Here is a 14,214-nt window from a genome sequence, read left to right on the forward strand (position 1 = left end):
TTAGGTAGTAATGACATCTTAACTATATTTATTCTTCCTATCCATGAGCATGGAATGTTTTTCCATTTCTTTGTGTCTTCTTCAATTTCCTTCATAAGTTTTCTATAGTTTTCATCATACAGATCTCTTGTATCCTTGGTTAGGTTTATTCCGAGGTATTTTATGGTTTTTTGTGCAATTGTGAATGGGATCAGTTTCTTGATTTCTCTTTCTGTTGCTTCATCATTGGTGTATAAAAATGCAACCGATTTCTGTACGTTGATTTTGTACCCTGCAACTTGGCTGAATTCTTGGATCAGTTCTGTACTATCTTTACTTTTATTGGATTGACATATCAGAAAAATGTTTTTCATATGAAGAAATAGTATGGTATGTACTATATTTTCTTGATTTTTTAGACCCATGTGTTTGAAAATTTCTAAAATATATTTAATACAAGATTGTCCTTTACCCCCTTTATTTTTATTACTTTTTTTAACTTAATGTTTATTTATTTTTGAGAGAGAGAGACAGAGAGATAGTGTGAGTGGGGGAGGGGCAGAGAAAGAGGGAGATACAGAATCTGAAGCAGGCTCCAGGTTCTGAGATATCAACAAAGAGCCTGACATGGGGCTCACACCCACAAACTGTGAGATCATGCCCTGAGCCAAAGTTGGATGCTTCACCAACTGAGCCACCCAGGTGCCCCTTTTTAAAAAATTTAATGTTTTACCCCTATTTCTAATGTTAGTCTCCTAGAAGCTGATTTAACTATATTATATATCTAATTGATGAAGTTTGATATATGGACTTTTCCTATTAAGGCTATAAGGCAAAATTGAGGTATGATCCCAAATGATCAGCAACCTGTAGCAGAAAAAAAAACGTAGTCAAAGTAAAAGGCAATTTTTTACACAATTCATCACCAAAAACTTCATTCTCTGGTCTGTCTACCTCCCCTCCCAATAACATTGATAATTCCTTGGATACTTGTTTTGTCTGTGGATCTTGGGCTTTTTTGTTTGTTTGTTTGGTTGGTTGGTTTGGTTTTGGTGGGGGGAGGGTTACCCTCTTTTTTTAATTAAAGTTTTTTATTTTGAGATAATTATTGATTCACATGTAATTGTAAGAAATAATACTGGAAGATTCAGACACCTTTTACTCATAGTTCTGCCCAATGGTAACATTGTAAAACAATAGCGCATTATCATAACCAGGACATTGATATAGTCCATCAATCTAATTCTGCTTTTCCTAGTTTTATTTGTACTCATTTGCCTGGATATATGTGAGTGTAGTTAGTTGTATGTCATTATTTCACATGTGCAATTACTTGTATCTATTTCCATAGTCATGACAGCACATTTCATCACCACAAGGATGCCTTGTGTTGCCCATTTATAACGCACACACCTCCTCCCCGAGGACTTTTCACATGTTGGGGATTTGATGGCAGTATGTTTTCTAGTTACGATTGGGGAAGTAACTGATTTGTCTTTTTCCTCTTGTGAATGTCTGCAAATAATACTAAACAAATGATCCCTCAGTGTTCACTGTTTTGAGAGGTGTTATCTCCCTGATGCTTGGCAAACGAACCAACATCAGAGGCAAGTAGCTGCCTTGGCTGTGCACCATTTCTACTCCTCTGAAGGCACAGGACAAAATCTACCATGTTTGTTTCCATTCTCAGATTACGCTCGATTTGAGGCCAAAATCCATGACCTACGAGAGCAGATGATGAACCACAGCATGAGTTCCGGGTCCGGGTCCCTGCGAACCAATCAGAAACGCTCCCTCTATGTCAGGTAGGCAACGGAGCATTTCTTACTGTGATCTACACTGTGTGAGCAATCCAGCTTGGAGAGATAAAGGCAACACCTTGTAGCAATGGAACACATGTTCTTATTAACCCATGCTCATCAATACACCACTGTAAGACCTTAAGTTTAACCACTTTTAAGAGAAATTTTGAAATGTTATTATGTTAAATTAGTTAAAAGCCCTGCTTTTGACGTGTTGTTCTTTGACAATATTATGGTCTGTGGTCAAGTTCTTAGCACAGGTTACAGTAAAAATAATGAGAAGAAACATTTTCATTCCTGATAATCTTAAATTGAATATATGGACCAAAGCCATGGACATTTTCTTCCCATCCATATAGAAAGAAAATATTCTTGTATCATGTCTTGATCTGCTTGATACATATTGTATGAACTTTGGTGTATTGATTGGAATTCAAAAGCACTCTGTTAAACAGTTACATAGTTCTTCCAACAAGTTTCAGTGGAAAAATTTTCTTCCATGGTATCTTGTGACCAGTCGTTTCTCAGACTACAAAAGTTGTCCCATGCCTGACAAAACTCATTAATTTACCGGATAAAAATGACTAATTGAACTTGAAATGCCTCCCAGTCTTTCATCCCTGTAGTTAATTCCTGAGTAAGATCCATCATCACTGAACTATCTCATGTACTTCTTAGTGCAAACCTCCTATGTTCTTTCCAAAATATACTTCATCAGTGCTGACTGTTCTTTTTAAAATAATGTTAAATATTAACAATGAAAGGGGGGAAGGGATATCTAATGAATAATCAGAATGAATCTATGTGCCAGTAGAGGAACCATGCTCATCCTCACTGCATTCTCCGCACTGACTCGGCCCCAGAATCTTTTTGGACTCCAATCCAAGGTCATATCCTCCTCACCTGAAATTTCACTGTCTTTTCCTAGCGTGAAGTGTGTATTATGGATACTAAGTTATATACTTGAATTGACTTGTTCTCTTGATTCCATTTTGGCTGTGAAGTTATCTTTTATGTGTATCAGGTAGGCACAGCAGAGCCAAGAAGGGAGCAGGGTTCCAAAAGGTGGCAGGTTCTCAAGGACCTTGATTTGCTGGCCACTGGGACGAGTATAAAGTCCCTCCTTATTCCAGGAGTTCCAGTACTTCAGAAGCCCTGAGATTTAAAATAAAAACACAAAAAAACAAACACAGACAGTTAATGTTCCAAATTTGACTGACTGAAATTCACAAGATTATTTTGATACACACCAGTGTAATCTGCGACAGGAACTATTAAGAATCACCCTGGAACATGTCTTATAGTGAAGTCACAGATGTGCTGGAAAGTGACTTTCTTTTCTCCTTATTTGCTTTATATTGCTGGTTCCCATTATACAAATATTTTTAAATCTTGAAACATTTTAGTCTTGGGTAGCAAGTTGGGAAAAGCCAATTAAGTTAATAGGATAGAGATAAATCAGTTAATGCAAGTGAAATGGTTATATAGAATCACACTGAAAGTAAAAATTACCCTACTATTGGTTCCTTGTTAAAAAAAATAGAGTGCATAAAAATGTTAATGAACAGAAGAACTTTGCTGAAAATATATTGGTAATAGTTTAAGTCTTTTGAATTAAGTTGTAGAAGATTAGGAAAATTAAATGAAGTGATATAGTGATATAATATAAAACTAATAGACCTATTTGAAATAGTATTAATCAGACCCAAACTTTTATGCTTTAAAATGATAAATAAAACTATTACATACAAAAGAGATGAAGACTTAAGGTAATAAGGAACATTATCTTGTTACCATTCTAATAGGTGGAAGTTGTATTGAAAGGAGGAACCTCTCTTAAATGACATTCAAAAATAGCTGATGCTTCATGGGAAATTCTCCAAATGATCTCTCTACTATATAAATACGACTTTTGGTTTCCAAAGGTATAATTATTAATATTTACTTAGTACCTAGAGGGCTGATCTTAGCATCTAAATGACTCTTAGAGGTATAAAATTGGAAGAGATAGGGGCATAGAGTAAAATCAGAGGGAAAGAACTTATAAGACTCCCTTGGCCTTGTTCTCATGCAATGTGATAAAACTGATACCCCCATACCAATAACAGCAAGAAAAAGGCAACCAAGTGGAATGAACTACCAAGACTTAAGGGGAATTCTTACTAAAAATGATCCAGCAACTTTGTACCTTTGTCTTTTTTTTTTTTTTTTTTTTTGGAGAGGGGGGTGGAATACACCAAATTTGGCTATAGGATTTTCATAGCTATGCTTACTTTATCTAGAGCACTTGAATAGGGCCAGTGCCAGTTGGTTGTACTTATTTTAGAAACTCAACTAGTTGCTGTCTCAAAATACATTAGTTGCAGTATTTCTCTGATTATATAAATATCAAAAGATGAGCATGTCTCTTTACTCTGAGAGTGACAACCTGGAATATTATTCTCCTTAGCTTTGAGTAAGCCTAGGGCTGGAAGGAAGCTTAATTATCACCAGATCCACTCTTTAATTTGCAGAAGAGGAAACTGAGGCCCCAGAAGGGAAGAGATCTGCCACAGCTCTTTGGCAGCAGAGTCAAATCTTCTACCTCTCTTCTGACTGCACCTCCTGGGGCCCTAGCTTCTGTGGTATCAGCTCTCCAGTACACTTGAGCTATGATTCCCAAACTTCTTCAGGCAGCACAGTCCTGGACTCTTAGATTAAGGAATAGGTTAGCCAAGAGGTGAAACTCCAACATAAACCTCTTTAGGGTTTTTACACAGGATAAATGGCACTACAGGACATATGGGATTTCTTTAGTTTTATTGGTATTTTTCCATGAAGCCAAAACCTAAACCATAAAGCTAGCAGCCTGTCTTTGTTCTGTAATAAACAATTTAGCTGACTTATAGGATATTTGTCTGGACCGCAAAACCACCCTTCCCCTTGGAAATTACCGCCTCTTCCCTATATACACAGACACAGACACACAGTCACACACACCTACACACTCCCACCCCCAAACCTAGCCTTGCCCTGGCTGTGTCGGAGAGGCTGCATCTTCTCAGGGTCGTGCACGAGCTGGCCTCATTCCCTTACTGGAACCAATCCTCCCAGGTGATAGCAATTTGTTTGCCTGAAAGTGTCGAAAGGAAGGAGGCGGAACAAGCATATCTGAGCCAGGCAGTGTTCTAAACTTGAGCCAACCCTCTCTATTTTCCAATCTACTTGTAATTATTTCCCTTCTTTGAATCTTTTGTGTAAGGTGTCTGAAGTGCTTTGGTAGTGCTGTACAAATGGAGTTGATCACTGCTTATGATAACGCTGTACATGTTCTTTGTGAATGATTTGGGTATATTTGATTTACTGGGCTATTTGTATTGTGTATTTCCTGCATTGTGAAACATATAGCTGTAGAACCTTAAAAGTAAATAAAATGTTAAAAAAAATGAATAAAAAATGCTTCAAATTCTCCACAAGTATATTATGACTTCTTCAGACGAGATGCACTTGGGTTCCTGAGCCACTGGAATACAGATTTTGTTGCATGTGTTTCAAGGCTTTCCATGTGGGCAGATTGAGCTCTCCCAGCCTCTAAAATATGCACTCTCTTACCTACCAACTGGTGAAAGCATCCATGACAGAGAACAACGTTTTTCCTGCTACTAATAGGAATAGACCTTTATATCCAAATGCTACTAAGAAAGGTCAGAGATATAGAGGATTAAAACCACATAAAAGTGCAAATAGCTAAGATCCTTTCTTTTAATAAACAAGAGCAAGGGTACCCAGTACTTGGAGAACAGGAAGAGAAGGAAAGAAACAGTTAAGTCCACCAATGGGGAGTAAAAGGTCACAGGAGAGAATGTAAAAGAGAAGCCTGGCCCATGCTCATTTGTTAATCAAAAATATCGATTTTGAGAGTCAAGTGAAGAACCTCTTTGTCCTGGATTTAGGTTTAAGAGTCACTTGCTATGATTTATTTATGTATTCATCAAGATTAGAGTGTATATTTTGTGCCCGGACTTATAATGAACACCGAGGTGAAGACTGCTGAGGACTCGGCAGTAAAAGTCATGTTTCCTGTCCACAAGAATATCTCATCTAGTGGGAGAAACAGATGAGAGGAAGATCATCACAGTGCAGCGTGGTGTGAAAAATTCACTCTCAGAAGGCCTGAAACCTTTGTTGTTTCCTAATCCACAGATATCTGAATAGATTCTTAAATATCTTATGTGAGTAAACTTACAAATCTTCAAGTCTTTTTACTCAAAGTAAGAAAAACTTTCTTCATTATGACCCAGTAAATAAAACACATGAATCTGAAAAGCATTTTTTGTTAAATTATACTTTTTATATAAAGCGTACTTTGTTATATTCCATTCTATTTGTCTCCCTGTTTTAAGAAAAATGGAAGGTCACAACTCACTAACTTGATGTAATAACTCACTAATGGGTTATGATGCACAGTTTGCTGATGAAGTGAACCAGAAGGAGCACTCCAGGCAGAGGACACTGTGCACAGGCAGGCGGCACATCTTCACTGCATGACTCTTAGCAACTCTCTGGGACCCCCCCAGACCCTTGGTGTTCCAGCCATTTTGGATGGATGAGGAGTTGGAAGTGAAGGAAAACGTTTGTCGAGCACCTTCTATGAGTCAACCATTTTGCTAGTAGTGTTCTACATGTATTATTCGATATGATTCTCCCAACATCTAGATGAGTCAAGGAATGTTTCCTGCATTTTACAGATGAAAAAACTGAGGCTCAAAGAAGTTGAATCATAGCCCCGAGATCACAGAGTGAGACTGGATGTAAGCGTAAACATTCAGGTGCTGTGTGTGAGGCAGTATAGAGCAGTGTTTAAGAGCAGAGTTGCTGGATTCTGCCAGAGAGGCAAAATTTGAATCTTGGTTCTGTCACTTACCAGCTCAGTGATTTTGGACAAGTCAGTCTTGTGCGTCTGGTTTCCTTACCTATGAAATGAGAATAGTAATAGGATACCATAAAGAGGTCATAAGTCCTAAAAAGAATAGTGAATTTAAATTCCTGTCACATGGGAAACAATTAATTGGTGGTATTTATCATTTATTATAAAGGCAACCTTTCCCCTGTAGGACAGAGAGATGGTAGAATTGGTCCTGAACAAACTCCTGTTTTCTCAGCAAAGGGACACCTTTGTCCCTTTGCTTTCCTTCAGCAAGGGAAGGACAGACTTCCTGGTGCCATTTTACATTTTCCATCCTCTAGACCCCATGAAGGTTGAAGGGAACAACCAGGATTGTAGGCTTCAGAATGCCCAGCTCCGTCGACTCATGAGACATCTCTCATACCCCCTAAGAGTTTACCTAGAACCAGAATCCAAAGTATCCAGCTGGAGCCACAAATAAGTAGTGTCACTGTGCTTACAGCTGGCCCCTCTGCCTCTCCATAGATTGTCATCCGTGTCCCTAACCCCATGATTCTTCGACTTCTCTTCTGCATTCTTCACCCCCTCAAGCCCTCCGCTCAACTTCTGCTGTTTCCTAAGATACGACAAATACTCTTAGGTCTGCCTCCTTCCCCATTGTTGTTGTTTTCAATTTATTATTTTTTATTTAAATCCAAGTTAGTTAACATTTAGTGTAATAATGATTTCAGGAATAGAGTGTAAGGATTCATCACTTACACATAAACACCCAGTGCTCATCTCAACAAACGCTCTCCTTCATGCCCACTGCCCATTTAGCCCATCCCCCCACCCAACATCCCACAAGCAACCCTCAGTTTGTTCTCTGTATTTAAGAGTCTCTTGTGGTTTGTCTCCCTCTCTGTTTTTATCCTGTTTTTGCTTCCCTTCCCCTATGTTCCTCTGTTTTGTTTCTTAAAATCCACATGTGAGTGAAATCATATGATATTTGTCTTTCTCTGACTGACTTATTCTGCTTAGCATAATACACTCTAGGTCCATCCATGTTATTGCAAATGGCAACATTTCATTGTTTTTGTCCTTCCTGCCCTACTGTCTAACATAAGGCTTTTATACACTGATTTATCAGTGCATTGATTCTTACATTCAATAAACATGGTTTACATACTTACCGACAGTGTACCAGTCTATGGTAGATGTTAAGGAGACAGAGATGAATAAGAATACACACCTCCTTCCCTCAGGATTCTTGTAGTCTGTATCTGTAGGCAATTCAGATGTGCACAGATCATTACTTCCTAATACCTCATGTGTTATCTCCCTTGCAGTTATAATCCTTTTTAAATCTTTACAACATGCCTATAAAGCTTTCTACAGTGAAATCTGCCCAGAAGACCGCTGGTATTTAAAACTGTATGTTAAAATACTAGTCACTCTAGTCTTTATTAAGTTTTCATGGTAAAGGTCCTTGAAATGGAAATACCACTCAATACTCGATGTAGTAATTCCAGTTAATGTCTTCATTTTATTATACCCTTAGTGCCTTATGCCACAAGGCTTGTCATAATGAGGTTTCTTAAAATATTTGTTGAGTGAATTAATTCCTAGACTCTCTTTCCTATATAGATGTAAAAGAAAAAAATTAGAATATAAGTCAAGATCTTTGAACAGCCAGTCCTATGGAAGTTCAATACCAGCTAGGCTGCCACCAAGTACATGGAGTCTGGTCATGTCCTGAGAACACAGGCATTACCTACCGGTACTGGGATTTCTATGAAAATCTGGCACTATGAGGCCTTTCAAGCCTCATGTGTGTCTGTGTCTGTGTATATTCATTTGCCTGCTGAATGCTGTGACTCTCTTTTAATTGGGGGGCTAATTCAATAATGGATTTAGATAAGCACATACAACCAGTACCATCTTAGTGAGAGGACTCGGGGTAGGAGCAGCGCCTAGGGTGAACCTCATCCTGTGTCTCATTCTCAACACCCTTAAGTCTTCCTGTTGGAAGTTACATCAAGGAAGTCTTAAGAAAACAAATCCACTCAGGATTCTTTATCCTGATGGGTTTTTTATTCTGGGTGAAGGATGTTCTTACCTGATTGGGGAGAGGGAAATTTGTTGGGAGGGGAAAGCTATATCATCATATAGGTAAGAGACTCTAGTCTTTGCTTTTTTCTTTAAAGAGTAGCATGCCCGTCCACCCCACTTCCAGCCCCATGGTACTGCTGGTCAGTAATCTGTCAGGGGACTGCACTCCAGTGGGAAGCTGCTTCTAAGTTCACCTGGTTATGGATTTCTCAAGGATGTTTAAGACAAAGCCATGACATCTGTGGATTTTACTACAAGTTGGATTTTTCTATTTTTTCCCTCCAAACTTGGACTCGGCATGTTCTCAACAGCTATCCCCAGAAGACATTACAATCATCTGCATGTATCCCTGCCCAGTACTAGCATAGGGCTGCCTGACAGTGGCATTTTTATCACTTCTGACTCATTCACTCATATATTCTTATTTAGCAAAATTATCACTTATTCATGCAGAAATATGATATATAGCAGCAAAAAAGGAAGTCAAGACCACTTGGATTCAGATTTCTTATCTATATTAAAATCTTACTGAAGGAAATATGACCAACTATCTGAAAGAGTTTAACAGGATGAAGCAGAAAGTGTGGAGAAAGTCTAGACTTGGGAAACCAGAAGAGGACTAGAGAGGGTATTACAGTGTCTGGGTGGCCTGCATGCACCACTGGGGACTGAGAGCTTATGTGGCTGGATTTCAGTCCTGACTTCACTTAAGCCTTACAACAGTGCTATGCCAGATATGATTATTATCACCATTACAGAAGAGGTCAAAGTGGCTTAAAAAACACCTCTACAATATGCTATTTGGCCAAGCCGTATTCTTTATCCAGATGTATCTCTCACTGGAGCCCATGCTTGTTGGACTTCCGTACAGTAAAGATGAAGTTGACCCTATAGGGGCACAGGTTAGATTCTGATTGATCGATCTTCTGTTTGGTTTATACTTTATACTGATTTCTTCCAGATGGACCTGGTTTCTGGTCCAAACTTCAAAGTTTATCAATTGCTAAAATGAAATTCTCATTTATAAAATATACATAATACCTAGTCCACAGGGTTGTTGGTAGGATTCAGTTAAACTAAGTCTATAAAAGAGCCTGCCAGATGGGACTTGTTAGGTAAAGCAGAGGTCCTGTTAACCCTGTAAGTACTCAGAGCCTGCCTCCTAAACTGCTGCCTCCTTTGAAGCAGAATAGAATCTGATGCTTCATTTATACTTCAAGACTCATTAGCATTATGTTCACTGTTTCAGACATTTGCATTTTTAATTGAATCCTTAATTGTAGAATAAAAGGCTTTGTCTTCAGATAGCTAATTTTATGCCAGAAATAGAAAGGAGGAGGAGTCACTGGGGATCTGGGGGAGTTTTCTCCTTCCCTTGAAATCACAGCCTGGTTCTGAATTTTTAAAAAATTTTTAATTCTTGCTTTTCTATAGAAAGAAGGATAAAGGTACAAGGGCAGCCCCTCCATTGACCATCACGTTTTTCCCCTACCTCTATGCCAAAACCTAGAATCCAGATACCATTTTTATTAATGGTATGCCCTAATTTATTCACTCACCCACTCATTCATTCATCCAGAAAACCATTTTCAAGCCATAACCATCCACCTCATATTGTACTATGCTCTGGGGATAAAAAAATTAATAAGGCATCTTTCCTTTTCTTAAGGTGTTCAAAGGTCATGCTAACAAACTAGATTCTGCTCCCTGCTCCCTCTCTTTAGAGGAGGTACTTGTCTTTTTAGCCCAAAATTACTACCTCCTACAACAAACCAGACAGCTTTAGCTACAAAAGAGAGCAGAACACTAAAAGATGGGACACAGAATGCTCATAGGAGAGACAGGTGACAAGTAAGGGCATGGAAAAAAATTGAGGGAAACTTACCCAAATCATGAGGTTAAGTTTGGAGCAAAGCAATAGATTCAGCTATTTGTTCTTTAATCTCAGTGCCCTGATACATTATGGAGTTCTGTAAATACTTGTTGAATGAACTTTTTGAGTGGCAATTAAAGATGGTGGTTAACAGAACAAGGTATTAGGAAAACCATCAACAACTCAAATCTGGTTGAATGAGCACCTGTTCTTCTTTGTTCCTTCAAACCATGTAAACTTCTCTCTCTACCCTTCATGTTCTCTCCTCTTCCTGCCTGTTGACCCCTCTCTCTCCTCCACTGGACTAGATGGGGAGTACCTCTAAGATGGAGATTTGCTTGGTTAAAGCACAGTCTGGCATATGGTAACTGCTGACTCAATCTAATGAATGAATTATGTATGTCACAAGATTGGAGAGAGTTTAACTTTAATTAAAATTTTATTTGATTACTTCATGGCTTGCAAATGGCTCCTTGCCTGACAAAGGTCTTCAGTCTTCTTGATCATATGAGTAAGTAGCCCTGTGAAGTAGTGGTAATCATCTCAGACTATGTTGGTTTTTTTTAAACATTTAGCCAAACAATGCTATATTTAATATAGGTTAAGCTTCAAATTTATTTTCCTGTTTATTATAAATCAATAATAACAGTAACAATAACAAACATGGACAGATGCTTTTATAATTCTTAATAATCATAATAAATAACAAATTATAATTACATAATATTGTGAGCCAACCAGATGCTAAACACTTTATATGGATTATTTTATTTAATTGGCAGAAAAGCCCTATAAAATTCATGCTATCTTTATCCCCATTAAGAAGGGAAAATAGAGACTAGGTTTGAAATTTGCCCAGAAGAGGTCAAACTGGGACTAGAATCTAAGCATGTTGTATTGTGCCCCTACCTACATCACCATGTGGCTTTATTGAAGGACTTTCGTATATTTGATTTGATTTGATACACTATGTTTGTCAAGTAGGTATTGTTTCCCCATGGTTTTCAACTAAGGAATCTGAGGCTCAGGATATTAAGCTATCTACTCTTTTTGCCAAGTATAAAATAGTACCGGGCCTTTGCCTCATCCATTCTCTGTAAAGATGTATAGACCTGCAACTCACATGGATCTTTTTCTGACGTTTGTCTAGTGCTTCATTTACTGCCATGTCACATTGCACTTGATTTTTATAGAACTACTTATGTGTCAATAAATATTGAGTGGGCAGTTGAATAACCTAGTCACTGTAGATGCTGTACACTAGTTTGAGTGTGTGGATTTGTGGTTAAATTGAATAAGTCCACTCTGAGGTGTGGCCATCACAACTGTATGAACAAGGTCTCTGCCCTCTTGTGCCAAGACAAATTCTGCAGCCTGCATAGCACATCAGGGAACATAACTGCAATACCTATGAGGCATCATGCCTCACACATGGCGGGGCATTGGGGGCGGGACATATATACAGCCTGATACCCACTTCCAACTACACAATTTGCAGGGCCCACGGCAATATGAAAATGTGCAGCTTCTTGTTCAGAAATTAAGAATATCAAAGTGGTAGGAAAAGAGCATGATCCTACGTGCAGGACCCTGTACTATGGCCCAGGTCCCTCACCTATGAAGGCAGTCCTGCTAACACCTTGGTTTAGGGCACTGTGCTCAAAATTGAAAGCATGTGTGTTTTTCTTAGTCTAGTGCAGTAAGTGGAAGAAATGTAAAGTCAGCATCAAGAATGTTTTCAAGGATCCAGGCTTTGTCTTTTATCTGAAAAAGTGCTTTATCTAAATTACCTGAATGCCTGATTTTATGATCTGTAGAAACACTATGTGCCAGCCCTCTTAATGCCTGAGAAACTTTAAATTCCCACTTGCTCTGAGCTTTCAACAGCCTACTTTGAGTCATCTCTCTCCCCTGAAGTAAATCTTTCAAAAGCTAAATAGTGTCATTCTTTCACATTTATTTAGCACTGGTGGTACATTTTAGTCTTCCCGTTCTGCAAGTTTCTGCCCCCTTCCTTTGTTCCTCAGGCCTAAATTTTTAAGAAAAGGTACAAAGTCTCTCAGAGGATTCTGGAAATTACTGGAAGCTGTAGGTGTTGGTGTTGTTTCCAGGTGTCCTTTTCTAAACACAAAGACTGTAAGACATAGATTTCCCTGACCAGTGACATTGGAATCAGAATAAAAACTTTGAAAAATCAGGGACCTAACATGGTATTGACAACTTGATTTCACCAAGTAAGAATTTTAGTGGCACCTGAGTGTCTCAGCCGGCGAAGCATCCAACTCTTGGTTTGAGTTCAGTTCATGATTTCATGCTTTCATGAGTTTGAGCCCCATGGCTGGCTCTGTGCTGATAGCCCAGAACCTGCCTGGGATTCTCTCTCTCCCTCTTACTCTGTCCCTCCCCTACTCATGCTGTCTCTGTCTCCCCCAAAATAAATAAATAAACTTAAAAAAATAATTTTAAAAGTTATAAACACGGGGCGCCTGGGTGGCTTAGTCAGTTAAGCGTCCGACTTTCGCTTAGGTCATGATCTCACGGTTCATGGGTTCGAGCCCCGCGTCGGGCTCTGTGCAGACTGCCAGCTCAGAGCCTGGAGCCTGTTTCAGTCTGTGACTCCCTCTCTCTCTGACCCTCCCTTGCTCACGCTGTCTCTCTCTCTCTCTTTCTCCTAGAAATAAATAAAAAATATTTTTTAAAAAAAAGTCATAAACACAGACTATAATATATATTTTCAGTTTGTTGCTCTTTATTATTGCCATCATCTTATATGAGAAAGAGCATTTTAATACCCAAAGAAAAATAACATATTCAGAGCAGCAGGAAAAATATACCAATATTTAAAATTTATATTTTTAAAGCCTCACTAGATGAATCTCCATATTTCCTCTGTCCATATGAATCCTGCCTCATAGCTGAAAAAAATAAGGCAAATGTGATGGCTACATTGTTTAATTCTTAATCCTGAATCTTTTGGTCCTAAATGATTCTAAAATGCTTGGGGTGCATTTTTGACCTTTGGATTGTTTTCTTGAGAAAGAATACCATCTTTTAGATTTTCTTTTTCCTCATTTATTTTCCTTATCTTTCAAATAATTTTCTCAATATGTAGGAAGCCCAAACCCATGCCTTATGATAAACTGATGCTTTTTAGTGATGCTTATGAAAAGGTAAGAAGGAATTTTCCATCATCAAAGATATTTTTCATTACTTTTTAAATTACACTTTCATTTATTTACATTTATGTCATTCTTCATTTTAAAAATAGACTCTTTAAAAAAGTATCACTGTAATTATAGTATCTTCCATTGTGTTTTAAAACAGTTTTATGTTGTATCATTTTGGGCCAGATTGCTTGTTTCATGTGTCATACCACTTCAATTCTCCTAAAAATACAGATTTGGCCTTTCAGATGCAGGACCCTATACTTCTGGTTGTTGTTGTTGTTGTTGTTGTTGTTGTTGTTGTTGTTGTTTAATCTGATTCCATGGTTAAAATGCCAAGAAAATGTGATGGCAACAGAATAGAACTTTGTGATAATCAGTATATTTGGTAGCTTCTAGAGACCTCTATCTTAAAAATAC

General features: G+C 38.2%; 1 protein-coding gene across 10 annotated transcripts in view; it reads left to right on the forward strand.

Annotated features, from left to right (window-relative positions):
- Window positions 1-14,214, forward strand: part of DLG2 (discs large MAGUK scaffold protein 2) — a 1,380,463-nt gene that overhangs the window by 1,226,514 nt on the left and 139,735 nt on the right. For 9 of the 10 annotated variants that reach the window (XM_039231798.1, XM_039231799.1, XM_039231801.1 and 6 more), the window contains one exon: window positions 1,670-1,784. In XM_039231798.1, the coding sequence (XP_039087729.1) occupies window positions 1,670-1,784 (115 nt within the window). Of the gene's footprint in view, window positions 1-654; window positions 682-1,669; window positions 1,785-14,214 lie in introns of those variants that run through there. The other variant, XM_039231803.1, reaches the window with a different exon arrangement.

The sequence above is a fragment of the Hyaena hyaena genome, unplaced genomic scaffold (genome assembly GCF_003009895.1).
Source record: "Hyaena hyaena isolate Hyena2069 unplaced genomic scaffold, ASM300989v1 scaffold_59, whole genome shotgun sequence".
Classification (NCBI taxonomy): Eukaryota; Metazoa; Chordata; class Mammalia; order Carnivora; family Hyaenidae; genus Hyaena; species Hyaena hyaena.